General features: G+C 56.6%; 1 protein-coding gene across 18 annotated transcripts in view; it reads left to right on the plus strand.

The window, feature by feature from the left end:
- Positions 1-11826, plus strand: part of CAMK2G (calcium/calmodulin dependent protein kinase II gamma) — a 94019-nt gene extending 82193 nt beyond the window's left edge. For 8 of the 18 annotated variants that reach the window (XM_044420134.1, XM_044420137.1, XM_044420136.1 and 5 more), the window contains 5 exons: positions 331-465; positions 4298-4373; positions 6348-6442; positions 8232-8475; positions 9426-11826. In XM_044420134.1, coding sequence (XP_044276069.1) covers positions 331-465; positions 4298-4373; positions 6348-6442; positions 8232-8464 — 539 coding nt within the window. In that variant the 3' untranslated portion in view covers positions 8465-8475; positions 9426-11826. Of the gene's footprint in view, positions 1-330; positions 466-4297; positions 4374-6347; positions 6497-8231; positions 8476-9425 lie in introns of those variants that run through there. The other 10 variants (XM_044420141.1, XM_044420145.1, XM_044420143.1 and 7 more) reach the window with 3 other exon arrangements.
- The last annotated feature ends 5624 nt before the right edge of the window (positions 11827-17450 follow it).

Genomic DNA, 17450 nt, shown 5'->3' on the forward strand with positions numbered 1-17450 from the left:
CCACGCGCGTCCCTCGGGCGTGGCTCTGCTGATGGCTTGGGGTGGGCAGGACGACCTGCTCGATCCTTCCTCCGCTTTTGTTGTGCTGCTTGTTCACGACGCTGACGACACCTCCTTGTGGGCAGGCCTGGCTGCGAAGCCGGTCTCCATGTTGCCACCCCCTGCGAAGCCTCTTCCAAGGAAGGCCCCGAGACTCTGGAGCCGGGTGTGGGGCGTGTTCCGGGATTTCCTGTGTGCGTGGGTGTGTTTGCATGTGTTTGTGTTTTCAGTGCACTCCTTATTTTGCTTTCTGGTTTTATTTTTACTTTAACGCTTGCATTTGTTTTGCAGCAACTACTACTACCCAGTCTTGCGAAGAGAAACTTCTTGCCTGGGACAGCCCAGGGCAAACAGTGGAGTTGGATCGTGCTCAGTCGGAGCCTGTCCTAACTCCAGTAGTTCCATTTGCACTTAACAGTCCGCCATGTAAGTTAGCCACTGATTCGCAGCAGTAGCAGAGTAGACAAAGTAGCCCTGGTTTCCTGCCTCGCGCACCTTTCCTCGACCTTTGAGCCCCCTTGTCTCCCTCTCTGCTCCCTCCTCGCAGCGGCCTCTTTCTGCCAGGCTTGGCTCGGAGCAGCTCCGGGAGCTGGGCCTGCGTCCCCACGGGGGGGGCAGCTCCCTCTGACTTCCGTGGACCCGGCCGAGGAAGCCTCTCGGCAGGCCGTGCGTTCGTCAGATGCGTCCAGTCATGCTAGTTGGTCGTCGTGTCACGTTCAGCTAATCGTAATGGAATTGCTCTGGGGGAAAAGGGATTCAGTGGGTAGGTTATAGGATAGGAGAGAGGATGGCAGCTTGGCAGTTAGAACATATAATGAAGTGGGGGTCTTTCTGAACTTTCCTTTGTCCTGGATAGGACTGTTTTTGTAATGGAACGCCACATGCGAACATTTTTGGAATGGACTCTGGAAGTCCTTCTGAGCTGCCTCTGCAAGTGCTGCAGGCAGCCTCCCTGTCCCTCGAAGCGGCATTTCCCCTTTCTGTCCTTCCGAATGGCAGGCAACCCTGCCAGGCACTTCCAGCAAACTGGAGCCGGCAAAGAAACCCTCTCGGAGCCTGCACAGACGGTTCGTTGAACTCAGACTTTCTGGGAACCCCATCTTGAGCAACCATGGGCCCCACCCGTCCGGGAGTGTCTGTCCGGAGCTGGGTGCGCCTCCGAGCTGCACGCAGCCCCTGCCCTCCTGACCGCCTCATGGGGTCAAGGTCGCGCCAGGGTCCTCTGGCCCCTGCAGCCCCGTCCCACGCCTCTCCCTGCACCGGTGGGCTCTGGCTGCGCCCAGGGCCCGCCTGTGTGTCTGGAGGCAGCGGCCCTGGAGCGAGCCCTTCCACCCGCAGCCGGACCCTCTGCTGCTCGCCCTTCTGCTGTGGCGGCAGAAGGGCCCTCGCAGTTTTCCAAGGAGGCAAGGCCTGCAGAATCGGAGGGTCTCCCGGGAGCCTGTGTGCAGGCAAGGTTTGAAGCAGGCGCCCTGCCTCTGAGCCGGAGCAGGTGGAGCGGCTCCCTCGGCCGCCCATGGAGGATCCGGCCCTCTCCTCCTCCAGCTTGCCTGATGCTGGCCAGCCAGGGCCTGGCTGCAGGGGTGCCGGCTGGCGCTGACGCAGGCAAGACCCACGGGGACTGGGAAGCAGCCGCTCCCGGCATCCGGGTGTGCTTGTCCCGCTCCTGCAGCCCTGGGGCCTTCGCTCCGGCTGGGCCAGCCGCCAGTCCTGCCGGGACCCACGTGAAATGGAGACGGTGCAGAGCTCCGTTTTGGGGGAAACGGAGGGGAAAGCTCTCGTGCTTTTGCGTCTCCCCTCAGAATACAGCCCCAAGTCCCACCGGTCACCACAGCAGCATCTCCCGTGCAAGTGGGAAAAAAGCAGGGAGAGAATGAGTCCGCGTGGCATTTTGCATTTTGCGTTAGGTTTTGGCTAGCAAGGGCAGGGCCATCAGTGAGCGCCTGAGCCTGTTGGTGGGCCAGGGCTCGTTCTGCCCTGGGCTGGTGGGGGGGACGTGCGGCTGCCCCCACCTGCGCTCCACAGAGGCCTTTCCTGCGAGCACCGTGTTCGCGGCTCGTGGGTGAGACGCCGTGCACGGGAAGGGCAGCCGTTCCAGGCCAACAGGAGGCAGCGCATGGGGCAGCACTTCTGACCCGGACTTGCAACCACAGGCATTCTCGCTCCAGAGGACTTCTGGGAATGGTGGCGCATCTGCCGCAGTCCCCTCGCCACCACCCAGTGGATCTGTGGGCTCGAGGCTTGGCGTTCCTGGCGCCTGCCCGTGCTACTCGGGGAGTGGGAGGTGGCCGCGGCCAGCAGCACGGTCCACTTTCGGCCACGCGGTCGGTGCGCGTGTCTCTGGGGGCAGGCGGTAGCGCCTGCTCACTCCACTGGCATGGCCCGGCAGGAACGAATGTCTGTAGCGGGAGACGAGTGCTCCCTGGCGCTCCGGGCAGCCCTGAGGAGGGCCGGGGCTTCTGGGCAGAGCTGCAGCGGGACTGTGGGCCTCCCGTTTCTGCCTGCCTGGATCAGCACCACGTGGCGCGTCCTCGGAGAGAAGGGGCAGTGCCGAGTCTTGGGGAGCAGGCTTGGGAACCTGTAGTGCCGGAAACGGTTGTCAGTCACGCAGGCTGGCAGGGAGTGGGGTGGAGGGCAGCTGGTTCACGTGAAGGCCGCCCGGACCTGAGCTCCAGCAAAGCCAGGATCCCTGCACTCCAGCCAGATTGGCGGGACGTGGGAGCTTAATTAACCTCCTCTTCTTCTTCCTTCCTTCTTCCTTCTTCACTGATGGCCTGAGTAGTATGTGCTTCAGAGCCTCTAAAAAGGATGTTTGCACCAAGTCCCCCGAGCCCGCGAAGCCCCTTTTCCTGCTCTGTCCATGGAAATGTCTCTCGCCCGCCAGAACGGCTTCTAGGGCCCCCCATGCAGTGCTCTGGACATGTGTGGGGCCCTTGTCCCCATGCCCCTCTGCTGGGCCGTTGCTCTAGCCTGGGACTGACACGGGCATCAGAAGCATTGGCCAGCCTGCTTTTGACCCATGGGCAACGCGGTGGGGCTGGGCACGGAGCCCCCAGAAAGCCCTCGGCAGCTGGGGGGCCACCGTGCCTGGCCAGCATCCACGTTCCACGTGGTGCCAAAGCCTGGCCATCTCCCCTGCAGCTGTGGCCCAGCCTCTGCCTCCGTGCGCCTGCGCAGCCGCCAGCTGGGAAAGTGTGGTGCCTGTGCCAGCGGCTCTCCCACAAACCGTGCCGGCGCAGGACTTGGGGCGGCACAGAGGCGCAGCGCGGCATGACTGCGGGTGGAAGCGGTGTGTGGGTGCCACAGGGCAGGCCCGCAGAAACCATGCAGCAGAGGCCTCAGCATGGCCTGCAGGGAGCCCACGAGACACGCCCGGAAGCCCCCTTGGGCAGGGCCTCTTGCTGCGGGAGCGCCCCAGGATTCTGGCAAAGCAGCAGGATGGCAGCGGCTTCTGCTGCCCGTCCCGGGGTCCTCCCTCGGCTGCCTTGGCGGGGTGTCGAACTCACACCCGTGTTCCCACAGACTCTGTTGGCTGCTTTCTTAAGTGTGGGAAACTCGAGGGAGCCACCTTTGTGGTCCAGGGTGGGCACATTGCAGCTGCCCCCTGCAAAGGGCGGCCTGTGAGTCGGAGCGCAGGCCCCGCACCCAGGAGACCTCCCCGCACCTCCCCTTCCCTTGACCGGTCCCTCGCGGTGTGCGTGCCACCGTAGACCGTGGCTAACGAACCGTGCTTTGCCAGCCAGCTTCAGCACGTGGCTCTGGGGGGAGCCACGGCTCACCCTGAAGTGATGGGGACTTGGGCGCGATGGCAGGAAGACGAGGGAGAGGCGGGAAGCGCTGGAGGCGGGAGTGCGAGAGCCCAGGCGGCCGCGCCTGCCACTGGGCGACCAGAGTTATGTCCCCGTGGGGCCGCCTCCTTGCCTGCCCTCCACAGCACCGTGTCATCCAGTCGGTCTTTCCCATCAGGAGTCTGGTGTGCCAGGACCCCCGGCAGTCTGGCCCTTGGCCCTGGTGCCAACACCTTGCTGGACCGGAGCACCGGCAGGCCGTCCGTGCTGCAGGATCTCTACTGTCCCCCCTCCATGCCCCTCCTGTCCCCCAGACTCCATCCTCTGTGCTCCTGAGTAGACCGCTGTTGCTGCCGCTGCCCGAAAGGCGAGGGGACGGCCGGGAAGAGGGCCCTGCTCCTGCTCAGCAGATCCCCCCGAGGGGGCGCTGGCTTGCGGCAGGCGGTAAGCGGCCTCTCTCTTCTCGCCCGCAGTGCGCAAGCAAGAGATCATCAAGATCACAGAGCAGCTGATCGAAGCGATCAACAACGGGGACTTTGAGGCTTACACGTAAGTGGCCGGTGGGCGGGGGGGGGCACCTGCGGGCATGTCCTACAGACTCTGCACATGGCTGGTCCAATGCGTGGGGCAGAGAAAACTGCAGGAAGCCAGCAGGCCTTCTGGGGCTAATGCAAAGGAGCAAACAAAAAGGTCCAAGTTTAGCAAGTGAAATCTGGCCTTCTAGCCAGTTAAGAAAGAGCAGGAACCTGAATTTATATTTGTAAATTGATGACTGCAAACCATACTAAAGACTACCTTAGCTACTGCCTGGAGATTTTCAGCTAGTGGATGATATAGAACTGAAATAGAGTTGTAGCAATGATAATCACAGTTGTTACTTGCGAAGTCGTGTCCGACCCATCGCGACCCCATGGACAACACTCCTCCAGGCCTTCCTGTCCTCCACCACCCCCCGGAGTCCACTTAAGCTCACCCCAACTGCTTCAGGGACTCCATCCAGCCACCTCATCCTGTGCCGTCCCCTCCTTCTTTTGCCCTCTATTGTTCCCAGCATCAGGCTCTTCTCCAGGGAGTCCTTCCTTCTCATTAGGTGGCCAAAGTACTTGAGTTTCAGCTTCAGCATCTGGCCTTCTAAGGAGCAGTCGGGGTTGATCTCCTCTAGGACTGACCGGTTTCGCAGTCGTGGTTCTTATTTTGTTATGATACAGAAATAAATGCATCCTGTTTCAGATGCATATACCCATGTGCACATGCATGCATGCAAGTGAGAGTGTTTCCACTCCACGTTCCTGCAAAACCAGCCCTTGCTGTTGCCTTTGGCAGTGCCTTGCTGACTTGCCCACTTCATGTGGCAGGAGCCTAAGCAGCCTCCCCACAGAGCAGGGATGAGCAAACCAGGGGAGCGAGTGTCGCTCTGGCAGAGTCGCCCAGGTCACAGAGGAAGACGGGCATGTTCTCTTTGGAAGTCTTCCACTGGAGGAGCCAGGACCAGCCAAGCCAGAGCAAGCAGTGACCGGATCTGGGGAGGCTCCCATGTGGCACGTTCAGCCCGTGATCCTGCATGGTCTATTTATTTATTTATTTATAAAATGTGCATGCTGTCCAATTACTGACGTCTCTGGGCGGCTAACAGCATAAATAAATTGACGACCCACTCTGGCTGCAATTAATAAAATACATTAATAAAATTCAATATTAAAACTTATTAAAATATTGATTAAATAACAAGGTCTTAACCTGGCACCGAAAAACATACAATGACGGTGCCAGGTGGATCTCTCTGGGGAGCGCATTCCATAGTGGGGGCGCCACCACAGAGAAGGCCCTGCTCCAGGGCCTCTGTCTCCTAAGGTCTTTCGCGGAGGGTTCCCGGAGGAGGGCCTCTGCTGCCCGTCTCAGGTTCCTGCACTGTGTTGCTCTGTGGACAGAGACTATCCTCTGTAAAGCTATTAGATTGGCTCGAAGGTGCGTTGCATTTCTAGCTGCCGTGCTGTAAGGAAGGGTTGAGCAGGGCTCCAGTGGAGATGGAGCGGGACATCGTGGAAACTCTGCTGGGCCAAATGAAACCTCCTCCAGAGGGGCCAGGGGGCTGCAGTGTGCAGACATGGGTCTTGCTCGGCTCAGGACAGTGGCACTGAGCAATATGTACATTCCTGTTTTTGTCCTGAACTTCCATTGCCAGCAAGGTGCATGGATTTTAAAAAAGAAAACAAACTCAATTGATTGAAATAATACTCGCTGTGGCAGTCACGGTGAATGCAGCTGCAAAAAGCACTCCTCTGTTTCAGAGAGTGGGGTGGAATAGAGAGCGCCCCCAGGGCTGCTCCTGCTCCTGCTCCTTTGGGCCCTTCTTGTGGGGGCAGGGCCCATCTGGCCCGGGGCTTGCAAGCCGCCACACTCAGTTGCCCCGACCAGGGGGGTCTCCGACGGGCTGCCCTCCTGCTCGATGGCCAGGCCTGTGCTTTCCCCACGAGGGCGTGAGGCAAAGCTGCCGATGAGACGGGATTTCTCTGTTGGCTGCAGGAAGATCTGCGACCCGGGACTGACCTCATTTGAACCCGAAGCACTGGGAAACCTCGTGGAGGGAATGGACTTCCACAAGTTTTACTTTGAGAATTGTGAGTGGTAGATAACTGGCAACACCAAAATGACCCTTCACCCTGTCGGCCTAGGTAGGAAGGAACTACAGTTTTCTTTGGGGTTCAAGGCCAACACTGGACTAGGTGTCAGTGGGGAATTGATGATACATTTATCCTGTTGAACAACTTTCCTTTTGATTAGGGATGCTTCTGACATTCTCCCCATCTGGATTTCTTCCCCGAATGTGGACTTGTGAATTCCCTGGTTTTGTTTTCGAAGTGGAACCATGTCTTAGGAGTCATCTGTTGTCCTGTGTTTTGCTTTGTTTTGCTTTGCTTTTCCAAGGTGTGTGTGCAGTTTGCCACAGTGTCCTGTCCACCGGTGCCTTGTCCCCCTCTCCCTGCACGCACACATCCTGCCAGCACAGACCTGCATGCTGATAAAACACGGCAAAGAGCAGTGCTGATGTGATCGTGCGTCCAGCTTCAGCAGCTTCCTTTGGTGTGGTGGTTTCCCAGTGCATAAGGACGCATGTATGCCTTTGCAATCATGCCAGATCTGATACGCAGCCACCTCAAAACAGCCACAGTAACCTGTATGCGCTGATCCCGGCGCCCCAACCCCTCTTAACCCCTGGGCAATTTGGGAATTGGAGGCTGCTGCAGGCACCTCTGCGAGATGCCACATCAGTGGACTGATGCAGTGGTGACCACCTGTTGTGTTGATGGGTCTTTGACCGTGTCCTGTTCAGCAAATACGATGATAATATTTTGTGACTGTTGGGGACCCAGCATTGCTGTAATTGAAGATTGTCTAACTCAGCTGCTTGCTGCTTGTGCAGTGCAGCTAATTCTTTCAAGCGTGTGTTTTGGCAGAGTCTGGCATTCACCTCTTTCTGGAGGACGTTATTATATGCATACGTTTTGTTCTGAAATAGACCTTAATATTCACTGATCTACATGATTTATCTGCTTCATGGAAATTGACAAATGGTTAGCATAAATGGATTCTCTGTGCTCTTTTAACACTTAACTGATATCACAAAATTGGAAGGCTAGACCCCTCCAATAATGCCATGGATTGAGTACCACACAATATATGAACGGGTGGCCCTGAGATGCCAGCTTCAAATGGGTATTATTTGGATATGGCCTGCTTTTGTTGAAGCTGGTGGATAATTGCTAGGAACTGGTGTGCATTTCATACAAATCCACAGAAGTGCATTAAAGAGCAGGAAAAAAACAAACCCTTTAAAAGTGTTTAGGCGTTTGCAGGCACCTATGGGTGCCAGAGCGAATTGTTAATGTAGGAATGGGGAAAGTTGCAAATGAACTGAGCCGGCCGAGTGTTGGTGACAGGTGGCTGCATCCGGTTTGCTTGCTCCGGGGCTGGCACGATGCCTTCCCACAGCAGCATTCCCAGGACAGTCGATGGAAAAGCAGGGCTGGCCCCGGCCCACCCTGCTCCTTGGTAGCCCATGCTCCTGGTGGCGTTCCAGCCTGGTGGCCCAGCGAGGGAGCTGTTCATTCTGCTCTTCTGAGGAGCCTCCAGAGTGACATGCACAATGTGGAAAGGAAGCGCTGCCCTTGCAGCGCTGGGTGGGCAGAGCCCGAGACAAAGGGGGCCAGTGCTGCTGGCCATGGGCCTGGGGGAGCAGAGGAGGCGGGGCCGGGAGGGCTTGTGTGGGGAGGGGCCGGGTGCTGCACCGCGGGTTGAGGGGGGTGGAAGGAGGGCTGTGGGGCCAGGGCGGGCAGCCTGTGTGGTAGGCGGCCAGGGAGGAACCCCAGGAAGCCGTCCCGTCTCTGAGCGCTTCCTGTGTCTCCCCAGTGCTGTCCAAGAACAGCAAGCCGATCCACACGACCATCCTGAACCCGCACGTCCACGTGATTGGCGACGACGCGGCCTGCATCGCCTACATCCGCCTGACGCAGTACATTGACGGCCACGGCCGGCCCCGCACCATGCAGTCCGAGGAGACCCGCGTCTGGCACCGCCGCGACGGCAAGTGGCTGAACGTGCACTACCACTGCTCGGGGGCCCCAGCAGCGCCGCTCCAGTGAAGCCACACACGGTACGCAGGCCGGGAGGACGGCCCTCAGGGCTGCCCTTGCAGAGCCATGGAGGGCGCACTGGAGGCCTGGCCGGGCCAGGCGTGCTCAGGGGACTGGGCCGGTCCGGCTCAGCCTCCGGTGAGCCTTTCAGCAGTCGAGCACAAAGCGGCCCGATGGTATCGGGTCTGCTCTGGCGTGCCGCCCAGCCAGCTGCTCACCTCTGTCCCCACTTCGGAAGTGAGCTGCAGCCTCTCCACCCCGCCGGGCAGGCCGGCGGGTGAGCAGCTGGCGGTGGCTGGGCCCATGCCCTCCGCTCCCCTTCCCTCTGTCCCCAGGGAAGTGGCGCCATCACCCTGCGTCGTGAGGGGCGTGGCAGAAGGGCCCGCACTTGCCCTGTAGCACAGCTGCAGTGGGGCACTCGTGATGATGGGGCGGGCTGCGGCCCCTGCCCAGGCCCTCTCCCCCTCCCAGCTCATCTCTCCCCTCCTCACTGACGTTACTGCTCCCGCCCTCCTTGCCCATCCCCTTCGGCACAGCCAAGCAAGCCACGGCACTGCGGCTTAGCAAGGCCGGTCCCAACAGGGCCCTCCCCAATGGGAGCTGGCTGTCAGCGCTGGATCCGGCCAGGGAGGCGTCCGGCTGGCATTTGCATTGGGCTGAAATGGGTCGTGGGGGCTTCGCTGGTCGCCTGTCATCCTGACCCTCCTGCAGCAGGGACTGGCCTCGCCCTGTGTGTGATTCTGACCTGCCCTTTTATTTCCAGCTTCTTTGAGCACCTGGCAGGATCAGTGGCAAACCACAGGGGTGGGGGGAGTGCTGTTTGCATTTCTGGGAGGGTGTCCCTGTAATGCCATCACGATCCCAAATTAAAACCAGGCATATCTGCTCAAGCCACCCGGTGGAAACTGTCTGGCTGATCTGGCCGCATTGGTCTTCCCCTCCTCAAGCCTTCTCCCTTCTCTTACTGCAGCAGTTTTCGGAGATCCACAGCGGGAGGGCAGTATCTTCTCAGCAAGCAGCTCTGGAGTACCTGAATGACAGCGACGGTCCGACGGTCATGTTCGTTTTGACGTTTTTAAAAAATATGAATTACAAACCGGCAGCAGCCAAATGCACGAAACCCTGCATGCACCTGATGCTCGGGGCGCTGCCACCTTTCTGTTGTTTTTCCATGGATCCATCGTGTCTGTTTCTGCTGTACGAAGGTGTCTTACAACCTCAAGAGAAACCCATATTGTTTGTATAGAAGAGAGAGAATCCATGGCGGAGTGTCCAGCGCCTCCTCTCCAGGGCGGAGAATGGGCAGTGGTTTGGCGCATCTTTCAGAACCGGAGCAGAGGGAGAGGGAGAGCAGGAGCAGTGCGTGTGGCTGAGCACAAAGACCGGCACTCGGCAAGAGCACGAGCCCCCCATGTCCAGGCTCTGCCCCACCTTCGGCCAGTGAGACGTGGGCGTGGGGCTCCCCTGCACTGGTGTGGAGAAAGGGGGCAAGATGGAAGGAGGATCTTTGCGCCCCTCTTCCTTCCGGCAGACTGACTCGGGCACGAGCGCCGGTGGTGGAGATGTGCCAGTCGGCCCTGCTGACAGCCTGCACAGAAACGCGTGAGAACGTTGGAAGAGACGAGGACAAGTGGACTCGCTGTGTGGCGTGGGGACTCGCTGTGCGGATGCACCCGCTCTGACACAGGTGTGCAGCCAGCTGACAAGGGTCAGGTTTAAGGACAAATGAAGTCAGGCAGGAGGGAGTACATGAACGGCGTCTGTCTGTCTGTCTGTCTGTCTGTCTGTCTGTCTGTCTGTTTTTTCTTTCCTGTTTAGAGTAGGTGGGATCCAGAGTGCTGCAGAATATGTGCTCCTTAAGAAACCATTGAAAGCTTTGTGTCACATCCTGCCCTGAAGAGGTGCACACGCGAGCATTTGCTTCCTGTGTGGCGTGTAACTTAGTTTGCGTTTTATACTGAGAGAGAGAAATATATGCGCACCCCCGTAACTGGGGCTCGCTGGTCTCCCAGTGGGATTCGTTTTCCGACAAAACCGGCAGGCAGGAGCCAGCAGCTTCAGGGCACGTGCTTTCCCCGCTAGCGTGGCTTGACTTCTTCGGGCAGTTCCATTCAGCGATGCTTTGGCATCCCTTCCCAGCCTGCGCTGGCCGCGCCCCCAAGAACCTTTGAATCGGCGCACGCCCCGCGATGGGGGTCTGCCCTGCATCAGCCCTCTTTGCCCCCTTGCTGCCAGGGAGGGCAGCCCACGCGCCCCATTCCCTGCATTTGAACCCTCGACCGGCTCGCACTCTGGTCTCTGCTTAGTCCTCTTCCCGAACCAAGTGGGACAGAAGCCTTCCCATGAATTTCCTAGTTCAGAGCTGCACCGTTGCCGTTTCTGCAGCCCGCCCGGGAGGGGCTGCTTGCATGTCCGGGCCCTGCCTTTGCGAACCGGGGCCACGCGGTCCCTCCTTTGCTGCCTAAAGAGCACAAAGCAGAAGAGCCGGGAGGTGACTTTTGACCGAGTATAAGCGAAGCCCGTGACTCGAGCCCAAGGGACGGAAGGGAAGCAGCGCATTTCTGTTTCGCAGGGGACACCTCGGCGTAGGCTCCTGCGAACGCGAGGCCGCCTGTCCCGCAGCACTGCCCATCGCTTCTCTCCATGCAGGGAACGGGGCTCGCCCTTTGCAAAGGCTGCCTGTGCACCCCCTTCTCCGTCCTCTTCCGCCTCGGCGAGAGCGACCTGGAGAGCACGGCAGCAGGAAGGTTGCCTCAGATGGAGGGACAGGCGCTGCACGTCTGCTATAGAACATACTTAGCACCAAGCGACTGAGTGAGCACGGTAACAAAGAAAAGCCTTGCCAATTTTATTCAGGTTTTTAATAATAAAGTCACAAAGTAGGGAACAGGAAATTAATTATGCAGCTTTTTAAAATGAGACAACCTCTGCATGCTTTTAGGCCTGATCTTTCCTTGTCTCTTTATCTGAAGATTAATAATAAATCCTCTGTATTAAGTATCTGCATCTTTCAAAAAGTTTTTTTTCCTTGGAACAGTTTGAGTTGGAGTTTTTGTTTTTTGCACAGTCTTTAAAACCTGTTCTAATTTAACAAGAACCTTAGCTTGGTATGGCCATTATCAAACACAGCTTTCGATCTTTCGTGTTCTTCGTGTTCTCTTATGGGGTTAATGCAAGCATCTATAGAATATTGTATCACATTTTCAACAGGAAACAGAAGACATTCGATGCAAAACTCTGCATGACAAGAGAAATAATTGAAATCATGTTAGGTAGGCTTTTTCCTGGATGTCAGTAGGACCTTCAGAGCTTTGTTACAATGAAACCTTGAACTGAAAATATTTAATAAAATAACATTTAAATGGTGCAAACAGTTGGATAGCACTCTTGTATTTTCCAAACCACTGGGGAAATGGGCTCTTCAGAGAAAATTGCTTTCTCGAATGTGCTTAATGCATTTTGTATGTTGAGTTCCTTGTTAATTGGCACTTGGGGGAGGTCCTTGAGTGGGGGCTGGGAAGAAACTGCCTTTTGAAAAGGAAGGATGTTGGACAAGGCCTGGGATGCCGCCCAAACAGCGAGGATTCGGTGTGGGGCAAGGCATTGCTTTACTGTGGTGCTGCTCGGCCCTTTTTAACGTGAAGTTATTTTTGCTTCTCCACTGGCCGAAACCTGCAGCCCATGCCCCTCTCTCCTGCCACGGTCCAAGGTGCCTGTCAGCTGTCGGGGACGCAGCGCTGGCACTCAGCTGCACGTACAGACTTCAGAAGAGGCAAACGCACCGCACGGCCAGGAGACAGGCAGGGGAGGGGGCGCCCAGGAGACTTGCCCATCCCCACAGATCTAGCCCGAGCCAGCTGCCCACAGGCAGCCCACGAACAGGGCACAGGCACGCCAGCATCTGCCTGCCCACGTTCTCCTGCAGTGGTGCCCCAGCATCCTGCCTCTGATCCTGGAGGCAGCACAGAGCCGTCAGGAGCCACAAGCCATGGGCATCAGCCTCCTCCAAGAACTTGCCTCGCCCCCTGCAGAGCCATCTGAATTGACGGCCCGTGCAGAAATGAGCTCCGTAGTTGGAGAGGACTTGACGGCCTGCAGCCACAAGCACTGCAGCACGGTTGCCATTTCAGTGCCCATTATTCCAGGCTGGGGAGTTCATTGGGGGCTTCCCATATCCTTCTTTTTGGTTTTAACTACCCTAAATAGTCCGGTGTCTCCAGCAAATGTGGCCACTTGGCCATTCATTGCTAATTCGATACTTTATGAATAAGCTGAAAAGCACAGGCCTGTTTTACTGTGCTGCTGTTTACATACCTTCACTAGGAGAATTTGCCATTTATTCCTATTCTCTGCTTTATATTCTTTAACCAATTTCTGATCCGTAAAAGGAATCCTCTTGTTCCAAGTCAGCTAGGTTTGCTCAGGAGTCTTTGGTGAGCATCTTTGTCAAATTAAACAGTTTGACAATTAAACAGTTACGGACACTATCCTAGAACTCCACAAGGCTAGTGACATAGGACCTTTGCTCTCATCCCTTTTCATACTTGCTGCATTATCTTTTGTGTTCCATTCCGCCATTTTTTCCAGAATATACGCAATTTCACTAACCTGCACTTTCCTGAGTCTCCCAGTTCCCTTTTAAAACTTGGTGCTACGTTCACCATTCTCCAGTCCTCCTGTACAAAGGCTCATATTAGGGGCATGTTACATATTTTTCTGTGGAAGAACTCTAGGATGGATACCATTTGGGTCCAGCAAATCATTAATTTTCAGAGTGTCAATAAAGTTAAGAACTCTATTTTTTATCACTGTTACCTGCTTCAGTTCCTTAGGCCACCTTTTGGAGAACCTAAATGCAGACATAGGTATCTGTCCTGCATCTTCTGCAGTGAAGACAGATGCAAATATTTCAACCAGCTTCTCCAGTCTCTTTGTACTCCTCCAGCTGAATTGCCATCCAACAGTCCACGCACTTCCCCAGCTGATTCTCTGCTTCTAATGCATCAGGCGCGTGCCTCACCGGGGGGCCTCCTGCCCCAACACTGCAGGCTTTCCAGAGGGCATCAGGACTGGGGCCTTTCCACAGGCCCTCCGCTAGGATTGCCCTTCTTGTTTCTGTGGCTGATTGTGTTGCTGGTTTTACTGCTGTCGGCTGTGGTACAGTATTACAACATCCTGGCGTACAACCGGCTCTGTTAGTGCCCTAGATCATGGATCCTCAAACTACGGCCTGCGGGCTGCGTATGGCCTGCCATGCTCATTTATTTGGCCTGCCTCAGCTTGTGGACTCGCTCGGAGAAAACGATATGCGAGAGGGTTCAAAGGCTCTGAGCCGGCAGAGGCGTTCTTTGAAACTACATTCCCACTCACTATATGCATGCGGGGGGGGGGGGAGCCTGCGCATGCGCCAGATCCTAAGAGCCCCCTTCAACTGCACGTGTGCTGGCTCCCCCCTCCCTTGGCATGCATGCATATACGGAGCGGGAAACAGGAGAGAGATGAAGGCACTGAAAAAGGCCTGAAGGTAAGAAAAATATAACTTCTTAAATGCATTTTTAAGTAAGCGAGCCGCATCCCCGTGCTGTGGGCCAAGCCGCAGCCGCCTCGCCGAGCCCGGGGACAGCCGCTTGACAGTGGCGGCAGCTTGCCCAGAGAAGGTCGTGGCGGAGGTGCGGGAGCCGGGCCTTCCATGGGCAAGCCACGGCCGTCGAGTGGCCGCCCTGCTTCTTCCCCCCATGGCAGGGAGAGGCGGGAGGCGCCCCGCTCGGCCAGCCACAGTCCCATCCCTCCCCTCGCCTCGGGAAGAAGTCTGTACCTCCCTCCTCACAGCCCTCCTCTTCCACTCCTGCTCCCTTGGAACCAGGGTGGTGGCGAGGACTATAATTTCCATCATCCCCAACCAGCGTGGCCATTGGGAGTTGCAGTCCAAGTCATCTGGACAGTACCAGTTTTGGCAAGGTAGCACTTAAAATATGGCAGTCATTAGCTCTGCATCCAAATACAGCCATTGTGCATTGTGGGAAGTGTTTTGGGCTGACTTGCGTCAAATAATAAAGAGTGACATTAAAAGTATTTATTCTTAGTATTTTTGCTTCATTCTTTGTAAATGCCAGTTGCAATCATCAGCTGCATTATGCAAAATACTATATTTAGTGCCTCGGTTGTGTTGTAGCTCTGTCCCTTGAATATGGACATGCTCTTCCCCAGCTCATCTTGGGCTTCTCCTGCAGCCCGAGGGAGTGGAGTAAACATTTTTTAATTTTTCTAATTTTAATTAATTTTAAAATTTATTTTAATTGTAATTATTTTTAATGTGCAGTGTGCATAGGAATTCGTTCATACTTTCTTTAAACTATAGCCCGCTGTCTGCCCCCAACTGTCTGAGGGACAGTGAACTGGCCCCGTTTTAAAAGTTCGAGGACCCCTGCCCTAGGTCATCAACCTGGGATTCAGCCAACAGCTTATCAGCAGAGACCTGGGATGCCTCACCCACCGCCGCCCACTTTCCTCCTGGGTTGTCTCTCTGCCCATCCTGAGATGCGGAGGCCTCTGCACAGCTGGGTGGGAGCCGTCCTGAATGGCCAGAGGAGCACATTCAGTGGGAAAGCAAGCCCATGAGCTGTCACATCATTGGGCACATGCTCTCTGTATGTTGGCTCACCCCGGCCACTTCCGAGTGTCTGCCCCTGTGGAAGATCAACTGGTTGAGCCAGAGCGGGGCCGTGCAGAGAATGGCAACCTAAAGGTGAAAAGTCTGAGGGGGGTGATGGATGCATCCCACACATTTTCCATCTCATGTCAGAATTGTGCCCATAAACTGATTAGGATTGTCCTGGTGAACTGGCACCCATTTAAGCATCTTCTACAGTGCACCTTACAGTGCAGGACAGGCAGCCTCGACCTGTACTGGATATGGGGTTCTGATGACTAAGCTCCCACAGAAATATCTCATTTCACCTGTTAATTAGCTGGATGGTCCTACACAAACTTCTTGCTCTCTTTCTTACACCAAGACCTTCACTGATCTATACCTGCGACAGGTAAATACATGCTATTGGCTGTTGGTGTGACACGCAAATGTACCCAACGCTCACCGGAGACCCGGGCAGACTCTTCCCTCTCCCATTCAGCTCATGTACATTATTTTCCCTCACTCCTGGGTATGCGGGTTACCCCAGAACAAGAATGCTTCATATTTCATGATTCCAAGCAAACTGAACCCTACGTGGCAAAACAAACATTTTAAGAGCGCGTATTATGGCAATTTTGTTAACTGTCTCACAAAACCAGAGATGCAGGTATGGAACATGTCTGAAAACGGAGGAGGGCTTCTCGCACTCCTGCCTTGCCTAACCAGCCTCCATGCTTGAAAATTAGGATTTAGTTCCCTCCCACATCTAGAAAGTGCTAGTAAAACCCAGAATGACTTTAGTTTCTTAAATGTCTGATTTTTCAGCCTTCAGATTCTAGCCACACTTTTTTTGAATTGCAGAATCTAAACATTTTAATTTTTAAATCATATTTTCAATATAATCAGAGTATTTAGAAAATATCCCAGATTTTCAGCTAGCAAAAGACACTTAGCAAGAATCACAGGAGTTTCAATATACAGTGGTACCTTGGCTCACGAACTTAATCCGTTTCAGGACTCTGGTCGTGACCCAAATTGGTCATTGGTCATGAGCCAAGTCAAATTTGCCCATAAGGGTCAGTGTCAATAAGGTTAATCTGTCCTGCATTTTTTTTTTTTTTTTTACTCACAAAAATTTGAAGCAAAGTGACAAAGAACAACAAAGATCGTGGCCGTCTCCCCCCAACCCCTGCATGATCACTGGAGGGGTGGGGGGAGACAGCCACGATTGCAGGCACGCTGGGGGGAGGCGGGCACCGGCTTGCTCGGGCAGCGAACACGGGCAGCATCGCGGCCATCTCCCCCCGGCAGGAATGTGGGCATCACACCCACGCAGGGAAGGCGGGCGTGCTGGCGATGGCCACCCCATGCAGAGTTCATGCATGGGGTGGCCATGCAAAATTTTTATGTAATTTCTGTACACGACCCAGACTGAAGCGTTCGTGAGCTGAGCTACCACTGTATTAATACCCGTAAAATAAGCTGCAGAAATTCACCTAGTTTTAGTTGTGATTCCTGAGCAGATCGGTCCTATGAGTCTACCTGGGTTCCCAGCGATAGGAAAGAAAACGGCTCCAGACTCGGAGCTGGGGAGCCGCAGCCCCCCATCTCCCAACTTGCAGTGAGTGCGGACGGCGCCGAGCTGGCCGCTTCCCCGAGGCTGGGGCGACGACCTCGGAGAGGGGGCTCGGGGCCTTCCGCTGGCGGGTCGGTCTCATGGCGCTGGGTGGTGGGGCCGTCGAAGAGGACGCATCCTGGGGTTGCTGCAGCCCCTTTCCCCGAAAAACCAGTCCGCTGCAACCGGCCTTCTGGCCGCGTCGATGCTCCGGAGACGATGCTCTGAGCAGCGGCCAGGCCAGAACAAGGCCTCCGCGGCGCCCGCCGCCCGCTCTCGGACGGCGAGCGAGGCTGAGCGCGAGAGGAAGCGCCGAAGGCCGAGGCGGGAGCGGGGCGCCCGGGGGCCTCCGGGTTCCTGCGCGCCCCCGGAGGGGCTGCCCTTGGGCCGCGCTTTCCGGGACGCTCCGGGCAGTTCCAGGGCAGCTGCTTGGCCGGCGCGGGCTCGACGGACCCGCCGACCGAGACTCCTCCGGCCCGAAGGGGACGCGCCGCTCGCTCTTCGGCCGCGTCGGAAACGAGCCGCGCCCGCGGATTCACACGCGCATCGGCCGAGCGCGGAGGGAGGCGGGGCTGCGCAAGCCGCGGAGGCGGCCACCGGGGAGAGCCCGCGCCCGCGCGCGGAGGGGCACGGCGCCCGCCCTTCCCGCGGTCCGTCCCGGCGCCCGTCCGGGAGGGCGGCCGCGGGGAGGCGAGCGCCGCGCGTGCCGCTCCGTCCGTCCAGCCAGCCAGCGATCCCTCCGCGGGGCC

This window comes from Varanus komodoensis, unplaced genomic scaffold (assembly GCF_004798865.1).
Source record: "Varanus komodoensis strain SLA01 unplaced genomic scaffold, ASM479886v1 scaffold11, whole genome shotgun sequence".
NCBI classification, from domain to species: Eukaryota; Metazoa; Chordata; class Lepidosauria; order Squamata; family Varanidae; genus Varanus; species Varanus komodoensis.